Below are 20,534 nucleotides of genomic sequence, written 5' to 3'. Positions count from 1 at the left end.
GACCCCAGCCCCAAGGGACAAGGAAAGCACTGGAGGTGCTGCTTGCGGAGGATTCCATGTGAGTGCCCAGGAGGGGCGTCCAACAGCCGGGTGCCTTCTCTACCCCTTTAAACATCTCAGCCAGAGCCAGGCTGGGCCCAGTGCTCTCCCAGGACACAGAGGGCAGGTGCCTGGCATGTACACCCGAGCTGGAGCCTGTCGCCAACAGTGATGACGGGGATGGCTGAGCTACACCTCCGCTGTCAGAGAGGGAGGACACCCAGCTGGGCAGGCCTGCCCCACACCCACCCGCCACTGTGTCCCACCTACCTGCTTATCCTGCAGGTCCGAGGAGAGCTCATAGCTCTCGGAGAGTGAGCGTGAGCGCTTGATGGCGTCCTCCTCGGCCTGCTTGCGCAGGATGGAGGTCGAGTGCTGTAGCTTGGGCCTCCGCGCGCGCTGTTGCCCCGGCGGCCCCGAGTACAGCCCATAGGCACCCACGGATGCGTGCTCGTAGTGGTCTGGGCTCAGGCTGGAGGCAGACACCAAGGGGCCCTGGTGGTAGGCCGATGGACTGTCCAGGGATGTGGTGGTCTCGCTGCTGGGTGCCTCACCCTCCACACTGCAGAGGAGAGAAAGGAAGATGCTTCTGGTGAGTGGGAAGCCAGAGCCTGGGGCATGGGGAGCTGGGAGGAGCCTCTGCCTCCTTCCTTGCCCCGCCCAGAAGGATGGTACAGAGCCCCCTGCCCTGGGCAGCACTCAGATCTAGTCTGCTCTGTACAACTTGCCACCCTTTAACATCTGTCAGTTTTGTTTACTGCCCATCTCACGTGCAAGAATGTCAGCTCCTCAAAACAGGGGTGTAGACCCACGGGGTGCTGGTGACGCCCAGCACCTACAGCAGAGCCCCGCCCATTGTAGGTGCTCAGTAAAGGCCAATGAGTGGATCTAGTCACCTTCTCTCCACTGCCTGGCTTAAACACACCACTGACTACTCTATCTGCAGAAACCGTGTTCAGACAGGGAAGTCAGAGGCATCACTAGGCCAGCACTTCTGTCACATGACCAGTTCCTCCAACAGGGAGATCCAGACATGGATACTCACAGAGGGAAGGCAGTGAGATACAGAGATACACTTCCCACAAACCAAAGAAGCCCACACCTTGATCTTGGCCCTGCAGCCTCCAGAACCAGGAAGTAACAAGTGTGTGAGTCAAGCCCCCGGCAGAGGGTATCTGCTACGGTAGGCCTGGAAATGAGTGCACTGTTCCAGCACTTTCTCTAAGTATGAAACCAGCCTGCACAAGAACCACGAACTCCCGCTGTGCATGCAGGGGATCAAAATGAGGCTCCTCAGCACTGCCAGGGGCACAGGAGCAGCTCACAGAGGACTGGGCAAAGGCCCAGTCAGTGAAGCCTGAAACCCAACGTTCCCCTCTGCCTGGCTGCCTCTGTCCCCACCACCAGGCTGACATCCAAGTAGAAGAGGGGCCAGCTGGTAGGGACCGAGAGGGACGGCAGGCTGACTCATCCCGAGCCATGAACTTGGAAGATTCTCTCCTGTGCAGGTATCGGTTTCTGCTGCAAATCACTCTCCAGCTCAGAGTGAGAGCAGAAAGAGACCTTCAGCAACAAGTTCCCGACCACTTTTCATCTCCCTGGCAGGGTCCCTGGCCCCCTGAGGTCACTTGGCCTCAGGCTGCAGCACTAAAGACCCTCTGGTGTGGATCAGGGTGAGGTCTCACCGGAAGCGACACAGCGGAGGAAGGGCGCAGGCCCCACGCGGCTGCGGTGCTGCCCCAACACCGCCTCTGTAGCCGGTGGGGTCGCCTGGCACTCAACAGCTGCAGCCAACTGCTGCCCCTGCCCGGGATCCACCTCTGTCCCCACGGCTCCTCAGGGCCTGGGGTGACCAGCTGCCAAGTGTCAACTCCTGGGAAGGAAGGCATTGGAGCGAGAAACCAGGGCACAGGTTGGGAGGGAAATCCTGGAGTTAAGAGCTCCGAGTACTGGGCAGGCACCAGGGACGGGTACAAACCTCTGCTGTTTACCTTACAGCTTGTAACATGGGGACAGACAGCAGGAAAGCCCACCACATCCACAGGAGCAAAGCATAACAGAGGCCTTCCTCGGACATGAGGTATTTTGCCAGGCGCCACTTCTGGTAGTGAGCTGGAGTGAGCTGCCTCTCACTTCCGGGCCTGTTTCTCTTCCCACAGTACTAGTGCTGTGGATGACCCCCAGGAGTGCCAGGAAGTCCACGTGCATCCCAAGAGCCAGTGGTGCCTCTCCAGGCCCTCCAACACCCCTTCGAGCTCAGCGTGTGGGAGGGACGGGACAGACTGTTGCCACAGTGCTGAAGAGCGGCCCACAGTAGCAACCGCTGTCAGCTGAAGGGATGTGTGCACCCCAGGGCAGAGCCCGGCCACAGACCAAGTCCTGCATGGGAGGGACGCAGCCAGCCTGCACATAAGGCAGTGTCCCAACACTGCGTCAGCTGGGGAACGCAGGGCAGCCAGGGCCTTCCCGGCTGTCCCTGCAACCAGTCCCAGGAGCCCCTGGGCGGCCTGCAGGGGGCCCTGCAGGCAGGGGTGGGCTGGGTCCTGACTGACCAGCCCAGCCCAGCGGAAGGAAAATATCCACCTCTGTTGACATCAGGGTCTCAGCCATCCCTCAGGCTTTCCGGCCTGAACACAGCTGTGTACGGGGGACAGGGCACTGCGCCCCAGCTGCGGGGAGAGGTGAGAGCTGCCACCGTTCCCTGGGGGCCCCTGCTCAGAACAGGGAAGCAAGTGACCCACAGCCTTCGCACTGAACCACATCTCCAGCCCTTTTTAATTTTTTACCTTAGTTTGGCAGCACTGGGGATTGAACCAGGGCCTTCACACTCAGTCACATCACCACCCTTTTCAAGTTTTGATTTGTTTCTTTGATTCTGCAGGACTGAGAATCGAATCCCAGGCCCTCTCCCAGCAATACATCCCTAGTTCTTCTCTCTTTTTCTTAGTATTTTGAGATAGGGTCTCACTACGTCTCTACGTTGCCTAGATCGGGCTTGAACTTGTGATCCCCGTAACGCAGCCTCATTTTTTTTGAGGTAGGGTCTTCACTCTGTTGCCCAGGATAGGTGGGACTTGTGATCCTTCTCCTCATCCTGAAAAGGTCATGTGTGAAAGGGAAAAGGCCCCAGGCTGACAAGTCCACACAGCAGTGGGTCAGACTGCAGACTGCAGACTGCGGGGCGGAGTCTAAACCAGCACACCTGTGACACAGTACTAGTTAGTAAGTCATCAAACTGAACTCCGGGAAGCGCTTGACTACCCTCACGAAGGGCCCTGGTTTTTTTCCCATAGCAACAGGCTGGAGCTCCAGACTCTAAGCCCCTGCTTCCTTCCTGAGTAGATCTCAGCTCTCCCCAAGTTTCCTTCCAGGGGAAAGGACAACTGCCCCACGGCACACAGCCCATCATAAGATGGGGAGCAGTTGGACTTAGGGTGGTCCTTTCTCATCCAGGAATGGGGTGGGGCACGTGTTTGAGTCCCCTCAGACTTCCTGACAGCTCAGAACTTTCAGAATGTTCTCCGGCAGTCAGGCGGCTGCCGCCCACCTCTCTCAGAAGATGCCCGGGTTCAGCAACCCCTTCCCAGAAATCCGCACCCAGGACATCAGACCAGTGCATGACGAGTTCAATGCAAGGATTTTCACTGCAGTGTGGTCTCCCAGTAGGAAAATCTGGAAGTAATCAGAATGCCCACCAACAAGGGACCCACTTGAATCAATTTTGTATCTAACCATGGAAGTCATGTCAGGATGGTGGAAGCTCTGGTTTGACAGCTGTTCACAGGACAGAGACGTGGGGACTTGTTTGGTTGGCTGTACGCTTAATGTGAGTTGAAGTCTCGATGCGGCTGAGGAGCCCGTTCGCTGCTGAATAAAATCCAGAGGCAAAAATAGCCCTGCTGCCTGCGACAGTTGTCAGATCGCAGCAGAACACCGTCTGGACCCCGGAGCCTGACAGGGACACGGACTGCGCCCGCGCCACCTTCCCCTGCTCCCCCCCCCTCCCCCCGCAGACGCTGCTAATTGATCGCAGGCTCCCTCCAGCCCCTGCCAACGCAGCGCCGCACCCGACCCACCCGACCCACGCTGGCTGGCACGGAGATGCGCTCTGTGTGCCAAGCCCAAATGACAGCGTGCTTGAGAGGAGGACTTAATGTCTTCCACCAGGAGCGAGGCCTGCTGGGCCGGGAGGACAGCAGCCCCAGGGAGAGGTTATGGTCCCTGCGGTCAGACCCCTGACAGGGTGACAAGCCGAGGCTGGAGTGGACTTCTCCAGCGGGCAAAGCTGTGCCCCAAGTCACCCGACACCATCGAGGCTGCTCGGGAGGGGGTGAGCTCTGTTGCTAGAGGTGTACAAGGTGCAGCAGGTCGTGTGGTACGAGGGACGCCAGTCCCAGCTGCAGGCCTCTGTCCCAGCACCACCTGGTCTGTCTGCGTTTCCAGGCGCCACCTCTCATTCCTCAGCTGCACATCCCGTGGGACACGTGCATGCAGGCTGCCTGCCCCACTGTGGTGCGGCTCTGGAAGGGCTGGGGACAACTGCCCGATGGTCCTCAAAAGTCCTGGCTTCCAGCAAAGCTGACAGTGGCCAAGGGTAGGAGACCTGCTGTTTCTTGTGGAATGAACTCCTCATGCCCACACTGGGGCTCCTCGCCGTGGGCCAGGCTAGGGACGGGGCTGCACAGGTGAGGGCCTGCGGTACCCACGGACACGTCTACCCTCTGCTCCAGGGCCCCATCCTGCGGTTGGGGACAGCCAGCGTCCTCTTCTCCATGAGAGACTCCAGCTCCTCTCCCCTGCCTGGCTCCCCACACATGACTTCCTCCACTGTAGGCTCCGGCTGGGAGAGGCAGGAGTCACTAAAGGACTGTGACCACAAGCCTCGCATAGTGGTACAAGCTTGTAATCCCAGCACTTAGAAGGCTGAGGCGGGAGGATCACTGTGAGTTTGAGGTCAGCCTGAGCTACACAGTGAGACCTGTCTCAGGGGAGAACAAGAGGGGAACATGACCAGAGTGTCCCTAGGGTGAGGGATACATGATCCTGGCTGGAACCAGACATCTGGGGGGAATCCCGGTCCTACCATTTAGCAGCTGTACTGAGACACTGGTGCCTCAATTTCCATTCCTGGGAAACGCTGCGGGGTGGGGGCAGGTAAGTAGAGCAGCAACCTCACAGGACGGCGTCAGGGTCACCAGAGCTGACACAGTGATGTCCTCATAAACAGAAAGCCCTTGCTAACGACCGCCACCTGTTATTCTCTGATCAAGATGGCCCAGGAGGGGTTCTCCCCAGGCCACCTGCCCCACACACCAGGCCGGAGAGCTGAAGAAGACACCTTTGTGGCCACCAGTTCCAGGCACCAGTGCACTCAAGGGCAGGGATGGCCGAGCCTGACACGCCCCAGGTCCCAGACACCAGATGCCACATCCCGCCTGTCGCCGGGGTGTGAATCAGGGCAGGAGGCGGGCTCAGCCCCTTGGCCAGGGATGTCTCTCATTATGGCCTGGAAGTCACAAGTGACTTTTTCCAAGAAAAATGTGAGTCAGAGGAGGCCCTGGGCACTAACAAGGGGCATGGGAAAAGCAGGGACCCACTGTTCACCCCAGGCATGAACCTTGATGGGAGTGGCCATGACAGCTGAGGTCTACCCAATCAGCAATATGCGGAGCCTCATGTGGAACCCATCCAGGAGGAAAATCTGAATGCAGGCAGGCTGCCTCTAGAGCCCAGCCAGCAACTGCTCCCTGCACCACTGCGCTGCTTACTGGGTGGGACCAAGGGTGACACATGCTTGTCCCTCAGTATCCTCAGGGGCTTGGTTCCAGGTGGGGACCAGAATCTGAGGATGTTGGAAGCCCTCACATACAATGGTTTAACATCCGCACAGAACCAATCCACATCATTTTGTATATTTGAACTACAAGCACAACTCACAACAGCTAAATCTTGGAAGTGGCCTATCTGTCCATCAACAGATGAATGGATAAAGAAAATGTAGTATTTACACACAATGGAGTACTACTCTGCCACGAAGAAGGTCAAACTTAAGTCATCTGTAGGAAAACAAACATGTACCTCAAGACCAGAGTGTGAAGTGAAGTAAGTTACACACACAAGATTTAATATGGCATGGTTTATGTGTACAGAGCAAAATAAAAAATATAGAGAGCAAAATAAAAGACAAATAATAGGAAGCAGCGAGACAGAGCTTTCTCAAATGGGAAGAGAGCCAAAAGATAGAGGAAGGGGGTGCAAGGGGGCAAAAAGGGAATAAAAAAGACATCAAAATGTGCGACATACAGTAGGTATCAACTGCGTACAATGAATGTGATCATTATGTATGCAAACATGCACTCATAACATCATATAAACGGGAAAAAATTTAAAAATCCTCTCCAGATGATTTGTGATGCCTCGTCCAATGCCCATGCCATGGAAATAGTTACTGTACTGTATTGCTTGGGAATAACGACAAGACATAAATGTGTACGTGTTAAATACAGACGCAATTTCTCCCAAATATTTTAAAGTCGCAGACGGATTAAAACATTTGAATCTACAGACACACACAGGGCTGACTGTGCACACACAGCACGTGTGCACAACAGATAGGCGTGGTTTGCCTTGCACGGCGCTCGCTCCTGCTCTACAAATCTGCTAGCTGCACAGAGGCACCAATACACGCAGCCTGCATCCCAGCACCCGCGGGGCCCAGGAGGCCTCCCTTCGACCTGAGGCTCGGTTCTGCCGCTGAGTGAGCCGCAGGGAGCTGGCTTGCTGTGGGGGGTCCTGGGGGTCACTGCAGGTCAGGAGGTAAGTGAGCCCGAGCTGCGAGTGGGTAGCTACAGCCAGGTCACATGGTGTAGTCCCTCTCTCCTCAAAGCCTGTGTGTGTGGGGGGTCAGATGGCCACACCAGGAGCCTCAGGCCAGGTCACTGGCAGTCAGCACAGGCCCGAGCCAAACAGCCTCCTGCATGTGTCCGAGCCTCCTGTCTCCAGCTTTGCGGCTGTCTTTGAGGGGCTCGATTTCCAGAGAGGAAGCTGGACGAGCCCCCTCAAGCTCCTGTGAGGGGTTTTGGGTGGCGCATCCTTTCCTGGACCACGCTGATCCCCCAGAGTGGAGGGCTGGGGCAGTCAGGGCAGGGGCTGGCGAAGGGGAGGAAAAATGGAGACTATGGCTCTGAGGGAGGGCAGGTATGGCACAGCAGAGAAAGGTGGCTCCCCGGGGCTCTGCGGGGCCCATGGACCAGAGGCAGAGCACCAGAGAGGCAGTGACTTGGGGAGGGGGTGGAGGTGGGGGCCAGGACACAGGCATCCATGCAGGGCCTGGAGCCTCGATCTTCCTGGACTTCTGTGGCCTTGGGTCACCTGTGCACCCCGGGCCCGCTGTGCTGCCAGGGAGTCCAGCTCCGGAGCAAGACAAGGACCCCATCAGGATGCACTGCTCATCCCATCCGGCAGCCAGGGACACGGGCTCAGGAAGGCTCCAGGGCTCACCCAGGACCACAGAGCCTGCACTCCAATCCACGCCACACTTCCAAGCCCTCCCACTCTGACCTGGCCCCAGGGAGCAGAGCAGGGGACACATGGGGTAGATCTCCAGGGGAAGAGAGGAACGAAGAGCAGGGAGGGAACGGTGAGGGCGCCCCCAGAGCTCAGGGAGGCCACCCTGGGGCCGTCCCTCTGGTCCCGGGGCGGGGGGGGGGGGGGGCGGCAGCATCTCCTCATGCCCACAGCCTCACAGCCTGGACCACAGTGGGCAGGTGGTTCTTCAGATGCCCAGCTGGTGAGAGAGGACACTTAAGAACTGGCTGGAGTCCCTCCTCCTCCTGAGGGGAGGGACCTCCCGTGGGGGCCTCTCAGGCCGAGGCTCAGCCAGCTGGTCAGCCCCGGCAGGTGAGGTCAATGCAAATGTGGCCTGGAAGAAAAGGGGGCTGGGCAGGAGAGGCACAGTGCCAGCACCCTAGTGGAAATCCAGGGACAGTGGGCAAGGAGAACTAGGTGGCCCATGCGGTGCACACGCTGGGGCACAGACGTTGAGTTCTGTGCTCGGAGGCCCCAGACCCTGCCAGATCTAGAGCAGCAGGGCCGGGGAGGCTGGGCCCTAGCAGGAAATGGAGATTTAGAACCAGACTCTGCATGAGGTCATGACAGGTCAGGACACCACTCAAACATCCTGCTCGACGTGGGGCTGGTTAACGAGGATCTCCTTACTCAAAACACAAGGCTGCTGGCCTTGCTTGGTTACCCAGACGTCTTCCCCGAGGGCTGGGGCAAGGGGGTCGGTGCTACTGCAAAGGAATCTGAGAGACGGAGCCCCACTCCGCAGATCTCTGCAGCGCGGGCTCCCGAGGAGCACCGCTGGCTAGACCAGCTCCAGGCCCTCCCCATCCCACTCCCGACAGCAACGCAGTCCTTCGGCCGCTCATTCAGAGCCAGGCTTGCCAGCTTGCCTCCGGCACTCTGCTTCCACCTGACAGTCTATCAGGCCGCTGCACCTTCATGACACTAGGGCCAGCTTCCGGCTGCCAGGCTGAGCCCTGTCAGCAGCCTACCCGTCCCTCCTCCCCTGTAGCAGCTGAGATCTCCTTAAAACACAGCCTGGACCACATTCCTCCTTGCTCTGTGGGTTACGGGGTCCTGGTCCTCATGGTGACCTAAGGCTCTGTAGGACCTAGGGTTTCCTCCACCAGCCTCCCCTGCATCCTGCCATACCCAGGCCAGCACCCCCAGCTCCTGGCTGCACCTCCACAGTCCTGCCCCAGGACCTTTGCAAGTGCTGCTCCAGCTGCCTGGTGTCTGTCTAGCTCCCCCTCACCTCCTCCAGGTCTCTGCTCATCTGAGTCTCAGAGAGGCCTTTGCTGACCAGCCTCTGAAACCCGCACGCTTTGGTTCCCTGAGAGCAGGCCAAGCTCTGACACCTAAATCCAAACTCCTGAGGACTTTCTGCCTCCCATGTGAATGGCTGCACATGGTCAGAGCAGAGGGTCAGGCTGTGGCAGGACAGAGAGGGCCATCAAGTGGCTGCAAAGGGAGATCGGAACCTCTCCTCTGATGCCCAACCTGAGGCTTGCACTGGGCAGACCAGTGGGAAATGAGGTCCCTGTCCTGTGTAGGTACAGGATGGGCTCCTGGCTCCTGTTCCTGCTGCCAGGGCTCTGAGCCCACGGCCTTCACCTAACACCCACCATCCTCTTGGGGACACTTCCCTGCCTCATCCTCCCCTGCAGACCCCCCCACCTCCAGGGCAGGGGGTTAGCCAAGCCCAGTCTTGCTGACTTGCCAGGCGCTCAGCCTGAGGCCACATAAGGACCGGCCAGTGCACCTTCCAGCTGGAGCAGTACCTGTAATTACCGAGCACCCAGACCTCCAGAAGTGGCTTTCACATGCATAGAAAAATATAGGACTCCAAACAATGGACTTTTCAGAGCAGGAGGCTATTTTTAGAGCATTGCTTACTGAACCAACACTCAGCATTTCCCTGTTTGTCTGCTGCTGCTGCTGTGATGGGCTGGCTGCAGGAGCAGCCGAGGGTGGGAGTTAGGCACCGAAGGGTACTCTTGGGCCTCAGGCAAATCAACAAAGATGCGGGTTTGGAGGATACGCCAGGACGTAGGAGAGGTAGCCAACCCACACCCCTGCCCATGTCCTAACGACCTGGTCCCTCTGCTCTCTGAGCCCAGCTCCCCACCTGTGCAGACAGGGGAGGGGTGCCGGGTGTGGTGATGCACACCTGTAATCCCAGCACTAGGGAGGCTGAGGCAGGAGGATCGTTATGAGTTCAAGACTAGCCTGAGCTACAAAGTGAGCTCAAGGCCAGCCTGAACTGCACAGCGAGACCCTGCCTCAAAAAGATGGAAAAAAAAAAAAAAAAGAAAAAGAAAAAAAAGACAGGGGAGGGGCTGATGCCAAGCACAGAGGGGACCTGCTTCTCTGGGGAGGGGCTGTGCTCATTGGCACACTGCTGAGGGAGGGAGAAACATCTCCGTGCCCCTTGCTCTGTCCTGTCAACAACATGTTTTCAAAGGCGGTCGAGGTGGCCTTGCTCCCAAGAGAACACAGAACCATGTGTCTGGGGGAGTTAGGTGACCTTCTGGGTGCTCTGTGAGTCACTCGGAAAGCAGGAGGACCAATATGCATGGGGTTGGTGGCAGCTCTGAGAACCTGGACTGGGAGTTGCCCTGTCCACTTGTAACTCCGAGGCTCCTGCTAGGTTTGGTTTTTGTGCAAATGGCATGCACGGGGCCCAGACAGGGCAAGGGGCCTGTGACACATGGGTGCACCTCAGGCAACCTGGGGAAAGAGGCCACTCACGAGAAGAGGGAGGGAGGGCACTCCTGGGTACACAGGTGCCATGCCCCGGGATGCCACAGTCCACAGGCGTCCTCACACCACTGCTCATCCTCCCTGTGGGCCTGTTCTGTCCTTTCTTATTTATAAGCCTGTCTGCCCCACAAGAAAGCCAGCTCCGGAAGGGCAGAGGTGTCCGTTCCCTTGCCAGTGGAGGCCCAGCATGCACACAGCGGACAACGGCAGGCCCTGCTAAATAGTCACAGGACTCTGCTGGTGACAAGACAGCTCGCATGAGCCGGGCATGAGTGCAGCCTCCGGGGGCAATCGGAAGCCACCGTGGTGCAGCAGGCAGGGAGGCCACAGCCATGGCTGGTGGAGACTGGCACTGCTGTCCCGAGTCCACGCTGCTTCCTCAGCTGTGTTGTGCAAAAGCTAGCGAGCTCCTCCGATGCCAGATCCATGCTCACAGCCCCAGGACCCTGTTCCCTAGGCCTGGAGACAGCAAGAGCAGAGCCAAGGGCAACAGCACCCTCCAGGACAGGCCAGGCTCAGCTCCGAGCGCACCACCTCCATCCATGCCCCGCTCCCACCATCCCGGGAGGCCACTGGCAGGGCAGCACGGGCGGGGCCTCAGACAGGAAGCAGGGCAGAGCCTCCCTGCAAGGCTGGCAAACACACACACACTCCCATGGGCCGAGAGCCCGCTGGTGGAGGGGAGCCAGCGGCATGGGTGGGGGACTGGGGCAGACACCCTGCAATCAAGCTGAGCCAGAGCCTCTGTCTGGGGAGGTGCTGCTCACAGCAGGCACCGGTATCAGTCCTGCAGCAGGCGCCAAGCTGACAGAGGACCTTGCCCCACATCCTTGGGGCAGGGGCACCAAAGAGGGGCACAGACCTAGATCAAGAACAAAGTCAGCCCCTAATGCCAACCTTGAAGCCAGGTCGGGGAAGGGCAGCCCTTCCAGAGGGGGGCAATCAAAAAGCCCTTTACTCTCTCCACTGCTCTCTCGGCCAAGACAAGGGTGGGGCCCACCCCACCCATTCAGGACCCTGGGCCTCGCCTGGCAGACCTGGCCAGGAGGCCCTGCCCCTACTCCCTTCTGGGAGCCTTGGACGCACAAGGCTCGCTGCAGGCAGGGACTCAGGGTCAGGTGCTCCAGTCTCGAGCCCGAGTCTGTCCACAGAGCTGTGCAGTCCAAACAGTGTTGCACTTAAAAGATGGGACTAAGTCACCAACATCTGAACATCCAGAAATTGAATATGAAAATCAGGGTTTCTGACTCTTTGTAGGGAGTAATAGAACAGAGGGGCTGGCCACGCTGGCCCTGTATTCCTGTTCCAGCACAGTCAGATGGAGCAGCCACGCCCTCAGGGAACATGTGTTCTGTCCCTGCCACAGGCCCCAGCACCCCGTGGACCTCCATGCCTGGCTACTTCCTTTACTTGCTACTTTTGCTTGCGATTCCTACAAAGGACCAACATTCAAGGCCTAACTCAAAGACCTAAACCAAGATCCAAGCTCGAGGGCTGGGGATGTAGCTCAGTGGCACAGTGCCTGCCTGGCAAGCGCAAGGTCCTGAGTTTGATTCCTGGTACCAAAAGAAAAAAAAATCCAAGCTTGGGATGCACTGTTCCCAAGAAACCTAATTTAGAATACCAAGTCCTGAGAGGCAGGCGTCAAGAACTCCCAGAGCTCTGCTCCACTGGTGGGAATGCCAAAGCCTTCCGCTCCAATGGGTCCTCTGTTGTTTGGTGTTTACAAGACCCTACCAACCGAAGCAGTGTCATCACAGCGCCACGATCCACCACGTCATGGTCACCAGGACCATCAAGCACCAGACCTGCACCCTCACTCCACATTTCACAGGGCTGCGTGTGATGTACAAACCCATCTGCTGCCTGGCATCTGTCCCCAAACTGGACGCTCAGAGGATTCCCTGGGGCTTAAACCTACGCTCTGCCCATCCCCGAGAGTGCCAACCTGTGTTCAAATGCCCGAGAGGCAGCATGGGGAGGGAGTGCTGGGTGCAGACTGAGATCAGGCCTCGCACTCTCCACCTCCAGGCTGGGGGACTTGTGGGGAGTGATTTCACCTGTCTGCTTCCACTGTCCCGACTGACAATGGCAAGCATTCCTGTCCCGTTTGCCTGACAGGAGCGTGCGAGTCAAGCAAAGACGTGCTTTGTGGACCACGGGCCTATGTGGGGCTGTTTCTCCCGTCACTGGCTGGAGAAGAAGGGCTTGGGCCACAGGCGCTAGGCCCGCTGCTCTGGAAATCAGACACAGCCCGGGTGGGCCTGTAGGAGACTTTGCTCACTCCACGCCTCCTTCCTTCCCTGCCACTTACCTGGCCTAGAGATGTGAAGTTTACAGAACTGCTTCCCTCGCCATGATCTCATCTCTCTTCCCCGTTTCTTTCTCGCCTGTGCTAACCATTTCCTGTAGCCTGCCCTCCACAGACCCTCTCCACCGCCGGGCGGTTCTTGTTGGTTTCAGCTGCACAAAGATGACCAGAAGCTTCCAAGCCCTGGGCTCACTCGGAAAGATTTTGCAGAATACACACACACACACAGAGCCAAAAATCTTCCCGGCTGAGCCAAATTAAATACAGAGGCCTCTAGTTATTTCCATACGCGCAGAATGGACTTTAAATAAAGCAGCTCTCTGTGGCAGGCTCCAGCAGACAGGGCCGGGCCCGGCCCCAGGGACGCCCCGGGAGGGCCAGGCGGGAGGCACAGGCTGGGGAGATTGGCTCTGCAGAGAAGGGAGAGAGGCCCATCGCGCAGGCCTGGCTGCCCCACACGCGGCCCACCCTGCCATCCGGGGGTGCGGCTCTCAGAGCCCAGGACAGGCTCCGTCTTTTGTAAGTGCACAGCAAGACAGGGCAGAAAGTACACAGGGATCTGTCACAGGCCCTCCGCCCCAACACACACAGAGCCTTCGCCACTGGCAGCATCCTACTGCCGTGAGCCACGTGTTCCCCGGATGTGCCATCGCTGCCTGGAGTACTTAGTCTACGCTGGGCTCACTCTTGGTACCAACTGTGGAGGCAGGCACCAGATCATCTTAAGGAAGAGGATGTCGTGGCACAACGAGGTGACAGAGCGACCCCACGTCACATGCCTCATGCAGGTGAGGAGGAGGGAAGCTGACTGAGGCACCGGGCCACTGGCCCAAGGACCGAGCAGCCTGTGGGCTCTGCTTCAAGACAGCATCCACCCGATGGCGCCTCTGCCTGCCCACTGTACCCGGTGTGCAGCAGGGTCCCAGCAGGGTCCAGGGAACAAACTAAGGCTCAGGCCAGGGAACGCTGCCCCCTCCACTTCCACAGTCACAGCAGTGCTGGCAACAAGGCCCTTCCCTGGGGACCATCGGTACCGGCAAGCACGACCTACGTGGTGCAAGAGACGTGGGCAAGAGACGTGGCCTCTCGGTGTCTCCGTTTCTCAGCCATGACGTGGGAGAGCCATCCACCTGCTGGGGCTGCTCTGCAGCACCCGATAACAGGCACACAAATCATCCGCTGGGGGCCTGTCACCCGGGAAGTGTATCGGGTCACAGGGCCGCTTCTGCTTCCCTGCAGCACAGCCCTGAGAGAGAAGAGGGTGGGCTTAGGGTGTGAACACGCCAACTGGAAGGGGGCGCAGCGTAGCCCCCTGGATGAGCAGCACCCGGGAGGGCCAAGGGCAGGTCTCCTCTGGGACTTGAGCCCAAGGTACCCAACAGCCCTAGGGAGACTTGTGGCCCAGCTGCTGGTGTCAGGACCTGGACCAGAGCTGAGTCAGAAACCCCAGGACAGATGAGGCGGGAAGAAGAGAAGTAAAGGGGGCCAGGCAGAGGCCTGGGGACAGCAGTGTGAAAAGGCAGCGTGTCAAAGGCTACACAAGAGAAAGGGCCAATCAGTCTGGGGAGACACACAGGTACCACAGCCGGACTCTGCCACCTGGCCTGGCGAACCAAGGACAACAGAGCCCATGGGGACACTCGATAGAGAGCCACAATCCCGCCCAGGCAAATGCCTGATCTGACAAGAAACCCTAACAACCATTTCCACGGCCCCACCCTCAAGGCCCTAAGCAGAAAAGAAGCCAGTCCTTGACCCCTGACCCAGGAAGGCTCTGTCTGAAGAGAAGGCCACAGGCCTGGCCTCGCCCGATCACTTCCAGACTCAAGGCCTCCCAAACAGCTTGGGTAGCCCTTGGGCACCAGGCTGGGACACAACCCCAGCTCAGAGCTCCTAGAACTGACCCGACACAGCTGAGGGCTATGCAGGGGACGCTGGGAACCTGACCCCGGGCCTCACCCACGGACACAGCATCTCCAAGGCCGGAAATGAAGCTGACCACAAGACAGGTCCCTGATTCAAAATCACCAAAATATCCGGGGTTGGCTTCAAAATAACCCAAGGACAAGGAAACCACACCGCCCAGTGGGGTCATGATAGCATTCTCTGTAGTTCTGTGCACATCTGAAATTTCTCATAAGAAGTTAAAAATAGTGCTCAGGCTGTGCTAGCCACATCAAAATCCATTATCTCTTTTGGGGCTGTTCTGACACTCTTACTGAGTGGGAAAGCAAAACAGAACCAAAATCCTGCATTTCAAGTTACCACTCTGAGAAAAGTCAGGGGCCCAGAGGGGTGAGGCCATTCAGGTCTCCACTAGCAGCAGAGGAAAGAGCCACTTCCTCCGGCACTTCCTCTCCAATCCCACCCACTCCACCAGGGGCTAAAGCCCTGCAGGGCCCACACACGGAAACCTAAGCAGCAGCAACTGCTACTGCAGTTCATCCCAGCAGTCGTACTGTGGGAACATCTACTACGCACCTGCTGCTATCAGCGCTTTCTCTCCATCGTGGGGGCCAGGCTGGTGGAGAGCTGTGCCGATACTCGGGGAATCTAGACTCAGAATTCCCGGAGCAGACACAAACTTTCATGGGAAGCGGGGACATCAGGCAGAACTTCCAAGGGTCCTCTGCCCCGTGTGCAAAAGGGCAGAGCACCCATCCACACGACGGGGTGGGCAAGTCCCTGTCCCTCCTCCTCCCCCCCTCCTGACATCTGCCTTGTCCTCATTCTGAGAAGCCCAAGCACCCCCAGCCCCAGGGTGGGGAAAGAGAGCCTCTCCTTAACCAGACAGCCACAAGCTGTGCTCCGCAAAGTTCACATACTATTGTTTTGTTTTGCATTTTCTACCTTCAGTGTCCTTGTCCGAAAAATGAGAATATGCCTGCCGTTTTGCCACACTGTCAGGAGGGTCCTGCAAGGTAAGCCTGGGCGAAACTTAAAGCTGCCCGAATGCCAGTTACCACCATTTTCACTCTGTAGCCTGTTCCCACCCTGTCTCAAAGCCGAGCTAACTTCAGGCCCACCAAAAACACTTAGGGCGTTGCCCAAATCTAGCGGAACCCTCTTCACCCTTGTGTCTGCTGTGTATGACCCTCACCACCTCTCCCTCCACTGTTTCCATGTGACAGATAAGATGGCGGTGGTCCAGGTCCACTGCAGCAAGCCGCCTCCCTGCCCAGTGTCCAGGCCAGGTAGAGAAAACACAGCAGAACAGGGACCTGAGGCCACAGACCTCAAGGCCAGGCCCGGAGCTCTGGGCCTTAGGAGGTGCCCAAAACAATGCCAGGCAGGACCAGGGTACCAGCACTGTCCAAAGCCTCAGGCTCTGCTCCAACTGCCTCCTCCTGCCCCATAACCCTGAAGCACCCCCAGGTCTTGGGAAGAGGGGGGTTCTTGCTTTCCCATGGCACAGGGCAAGTGCCCACCCTAAGAAATCTGCATCCCAACCCCACTGCAAGCCATCTTTTTACAATTTTTCCAATCCACAGGCAAAGCAATTTCCTTAATACTCTTAACTGTCTGCTCCTTAGCAGGCTGTTTGGACAGAGAGCTACAAGCACAAACTCCAGGCTGTGGGCTTTAGTTACTTCCTACCCAGTCTGCCATCTGTCACACCAGGGACAGCTCTCCATCTCTACCTGCTCCCCCTTGCTGCCATCTCTTGTGTGTGCCTCTCTTACAGAGCTGCGGACGGAACCCGGGGTCTCACACCTGCTCGACAAGAGCTCTGTCACTGAGCCACACTCTAGCCTCCTCCCTCTCTTTCTACTCCATCTTCATCTGTGGCCAAAAAGATAATGACCCATCCCCATCTAAGGAGTCACGCACGTTGCCTCCAACAGGCAATACAGGGTGGTGAAACGCTTGGCCTGACACAACAGCTAAAGGCCACCATTTATCAGGAGTTTCTGTGTGCTAAGCACTTCATGTGGGTTACACATTTATTCCAGCAACTCTGTGAGCTGCTACTGTCACTCGCATTTTACAAATGGGGACAATGAGGCACAGAAAGGCCAAGGAACATGCCTAAGGTCACAGGGACAGTGGGGAGAGCCAATGGTTAGAGTTGTAGGTGGCCTGGCTATACTGGGCTTAATACTCCCCCTGTAGAAATGACCATAACAGTCATGAAGCTCACACCTCTTTTCACAGATAGGGACAATGAGGCCTGGGGATGGGGTGTGATGAGATTCGGGGGGCGAGGGACAGGCAACGAGGGCCAGCTGTAGAACACTGGGCCTTGGGGGGGGGGTGTCCTCTCAAGGGAGCCAGCTTTTACACCTTAGTAATAAGCATTTAAAAAGCTCAGGATAAATAATAGCAGTGAGTATAACCAACGTCTATAGAGTGCTTACTAAGTGATTACAAAGTTCTGTCTTAAATGCTTCCCGTGCCCTACTGCTCTTCATGTTTATACCACCTAGCCGGAAAGAGAAAGCAAAGGTCACTCTAAACGCAGGTCTTGGGGAAAACACATTCACGTTGGCAGGCAGACGCTGACCCAGTCTCAGCAAGTGATCTGGGGGAGCCCTTTCTGTCCGTGTGAATGAGGAGGCCACTTACGGCTGGGGCCGCTTCCAACCTCTCCAGCTTATCAACGATCTTCCTCCTTCCTGCGGGATTAAATTAAGGGCCCTCACACACGTGTCACCCAGTGACGTCAAAAGACCTGGCCTTGGGCTTCCTAACCATGCAGAAGCCCATCATGTTTGTAGCAGTCCCTCGGCCAGTCAGCAACAGCCTGCTTTTGTTCCCAGGGGCCCATCCCACTCTCAGTCTGCACTAAGGAATGAACGCAGGATGAAAGTGTGTGTTTGGGACCACAGGGCCTGGGGCGGTGCCATCAAACAGCACACAGGCTGGGACATTTGGGAACACTTTGGGACTCCCGACACCAGGGGACATCAGACCCACGTATGACAGTGACATATTTTACCCAAGATGATTTTTACCCCGAGAGCAGGGCCTGACTGTGAAGAACGCAGACCCTGACGCCAGGCAGACAGTGCTGCGGATCCCAGCTCCAGCCCTCAGGAGCGGTGACCTCAGGGAGTGTCCCCCATCCGAAACACGGGGACAACAGAAGCCCTTACTCACAAATCGCATTAGAATTAAGACTCACACAGACGTGACTGAATGGAGGCCATTGCTATTATTATTATTATTGTGCTGACCTTTGAACAAAGAGGAAAAAACAAATGCAGTCATTGTTTCCCATCTTTACACACAGGGAGGAGACTCTTGCTGTGGTTCCACATGGGGCCCTCAAGTTCAAATTAAACTATCACCATGTCAGGAAGCCACAGACTGAGGAAATAAAATGGAAAGAACGGTTCTTTGCCTGAAGGAGCAGGCGGGGGGCGGGGGTCATGAACGAATAAGGCACCGAAAAGACAAGCAAGGCAGAGCGGCCGGGGCGAGGGAGAGGGCGATTACGAAAAGCCACGTGGGCTACAGCAGTCTTCCAGCCCAGAAGCCAGCAGAAACAAAAACAGTCGTGAACAACATCTTAACTCAGTAGTCGTTTGCAAAAGGGGGAGTTGCTAAGGGTGAGGATGGGGACGGCAGCCACCATTTGTGGGGAGCCGGATGAATGGCCACAAGACAAGGCCGCACGTCCCCCCAGGAGTTGCTTCTGGCCCCATTTCCGGGAGGAGAAAATCAAGGGTCAGAGAGGGTGACGTAGTATTTAAAGCCACGCAGCTGGGAAGAGGTGAGTCAGGATTCTGTGAGGCCCTGAAGGCCTGTGCTCAGCGACGTGCAACTCCACAATACTAACCTCGGCTCTTCTACTGTCCCAGGGCCTGGCACAAGTAGGTGCTCAGTAACTGTTGAGTGACTGAAGGATCGAGGGAAAGTACAAGTCTGGGTGGCCCTCAGGTCACACCCACCTCTCCAGAGAACAAAGCGTGTCGCCAAGCCCAGGACAGCTGTGTACACTTGTTCACGCTTGCATTCATTCACTGTGCCTAGCAGGTGGCCAGGATGTGTGAGGGAGGCACTGGGCTACAAGTCTCAGGCCCAGGGCTTGGCACGCACACTTGTCCCACAAGAGTACAGCCGTGGCGGTGAGGATGGCAGGTCCAGGTGGCACCATGCCATATCTTCCACCATAATTGCCATCAATTTTCTTTCTGCAGCAGCTCACGCAGTGGGAGCAGCCAGATCCTCTAAGGCCGCACCAATTAATTCTTCAAGAGCCTTAATGGCCTTTAAACTCATTACAATCCGCTTTTGAGGATTGGTGATAAATCACACTCAACAGCCTGGAGCATCCTCTGGCCCACACAAACACACACACACACACACACCCCGGCAGGGGACCTCTCCCCAGGCCTGCAGCCGGGTCCCAGCCCACCTGTCACCTTGCCTCTGTGTTTGTCACTGAATATTCCACGCATCATCAAAATTCACAGGAAATTTACAAAACAGGAAGGAAGAAAATCCAGCAGGTCGCTGGCAGTCGGGAAAAGCAGAGTGCTGACTTGGACAAATGCTGTCTGCCCAGGGTTTGGCCAGCCCTGTGAGGCCACACAGGCTCAGCCCCTCTGGCAAGCAGTATTGTCACTCCCTACCATTGAAAGGGAAATTGAGGCGCAGAGGGTGTGCTAACTTGCATAAACTCAGAAAACTGGGCCTGGATGTGAAACAAAATGCTTGCTTCCCTAAGCCCTTCTTTCCTGCTGCCCTGAGCTACCCTGGATTTAGACACTCGGGGCAAGCCATGATCCAATGACCTGCAGAATCCTGCCAGATAAAAACCTCAATGCGCACAGAGAAACGGAGCTCCCGCAGCCCTGTGCCCATCCATGCCTCCCTATGTGCCCAGTCAGCAAGCTGTTTAACTCTGCAGCTGTCAGCTCTGTCCATGTTTTTGAATTGAAGCTGTGTAAATATTAGCACAACTCGTTCATAGTCCGTCTTCCTTGAGCCAAAGTCTGAAATCCTGGCAGGGCTCTCTGTAAAGGCCTGTCCTCCGTCATATACCTGGGCCCTACGATGGGCTCTCCCGGGGACGTTCTGGTCAAGTCACTAGGCTCCCCACCTCAGTGTGCCCATGTGGAAGCAGCACAGACAGTGTCTCGTTGTGAGGTCCAGACATAGACGCAGCAAATCGCCCTTACGCTGCAGCAAGGGAGCCACGTATGCTGTTCGAGGCAGGCCTGCGCGTGCGGGCATGTGGCTGGGCCTAGGAGTGGTTTTCTCAGGCGCGTTACAGATGGGAGGCCTCCTCCGGGTTTAGGGAGGAGGAGGAGATGGCCAGCTGGAAGGACAGCAGGGCAAGCTGGCCCCTGGAAGGCTCTACAGCTCAAGGAGCACCTCGCTTGGCCCCCACAGACCAGGGCTGGACCACTTCTCTTCTGCTTCCCCCCAGGCCTCCTCCAGAACTGCATTTAGGGTGCTCCACTCGCTCTGACACCCACAGGCAAACTGTGTGCTGCAACTGTGACAGGCCTCTTGATCTCCGCCACACCTGCCCCTGCTCTGAGACTGGGGAGCAGCTGTTTATCAGCAACCCAGACCACAGAAGGCTCCAAGCTAGACTCTCTGCAGCTGGAGGACTTACACCAGAGACACAGAGTGACTTCTGCTGAGAAGGGATATGTGTGAGAAATATGCAAGAAAGATGGCCAGCGACATGCCAACTGGAGTGGTGACACTGAGGAGATCCTGATGGAGGGGCAGGAGGCCCCTTAGGACCTTTCAGCTCAGGGCAGGTTGAGGTGTTGCACACGCTGCCTTGTTTCTCACAGTCTCCATGTTCCCCGCTAGACTGCTGGTTGCATGAGGACCAAGACTCTAAGTTTTGTTCACTGCTGTGTCCATGAATATTTAACCTGTTTGCACCCCT

At 57.1% G+C, this 20,534-nt stretch overlaps 1 protein-coding gene across 10 annotated transcripts in view; it reads right to left on the bottom strand.

The window, feature by feature from the left end:
• Iqsec1 (IQ motif and Sec7 domain 1) overlaps positions 1–20,534 on the bottom strand; it is a gene marked incomplete at its 3' end in the record, with an annotated part of 126,605 nt that overhangs the window by 29,734 nt on the left and 76,337 nt on the right. For 8 of the 10 annotated variants that reach the window (XM_005386987.2, XM_005386989.2, XM_005386985.2 and 5 more), the window contains 1 exon segment: positions 310–601. In XM_005386987.2, the coding sequence (XP_005387044.2) occupies positions 310–601 (292 nt within the window). 10 annotated transcript variants of the gene reach the window in all.

This window comes from Chinchilla lanigera, unplaced genomic scaffold (genome assembly GCF_000276665.1).
Source record: "Chinchilla lanigera isolate Chin_1 unplaced genomic scaffold, ChiLan1.0 scaffold00028, whole genome shotgun sequence".
NCBI lineage: Eukaryota > Metazoa > Chordata > Mammalia > Rodentia > Chinchillidae > Chinchilla > Chinchilla lanigera.
The sequence above is the reverse complement of the archived record's forward strand: the minus strand, read 5'-3'. Positions and strand labels throughout refer to the sequence as shown.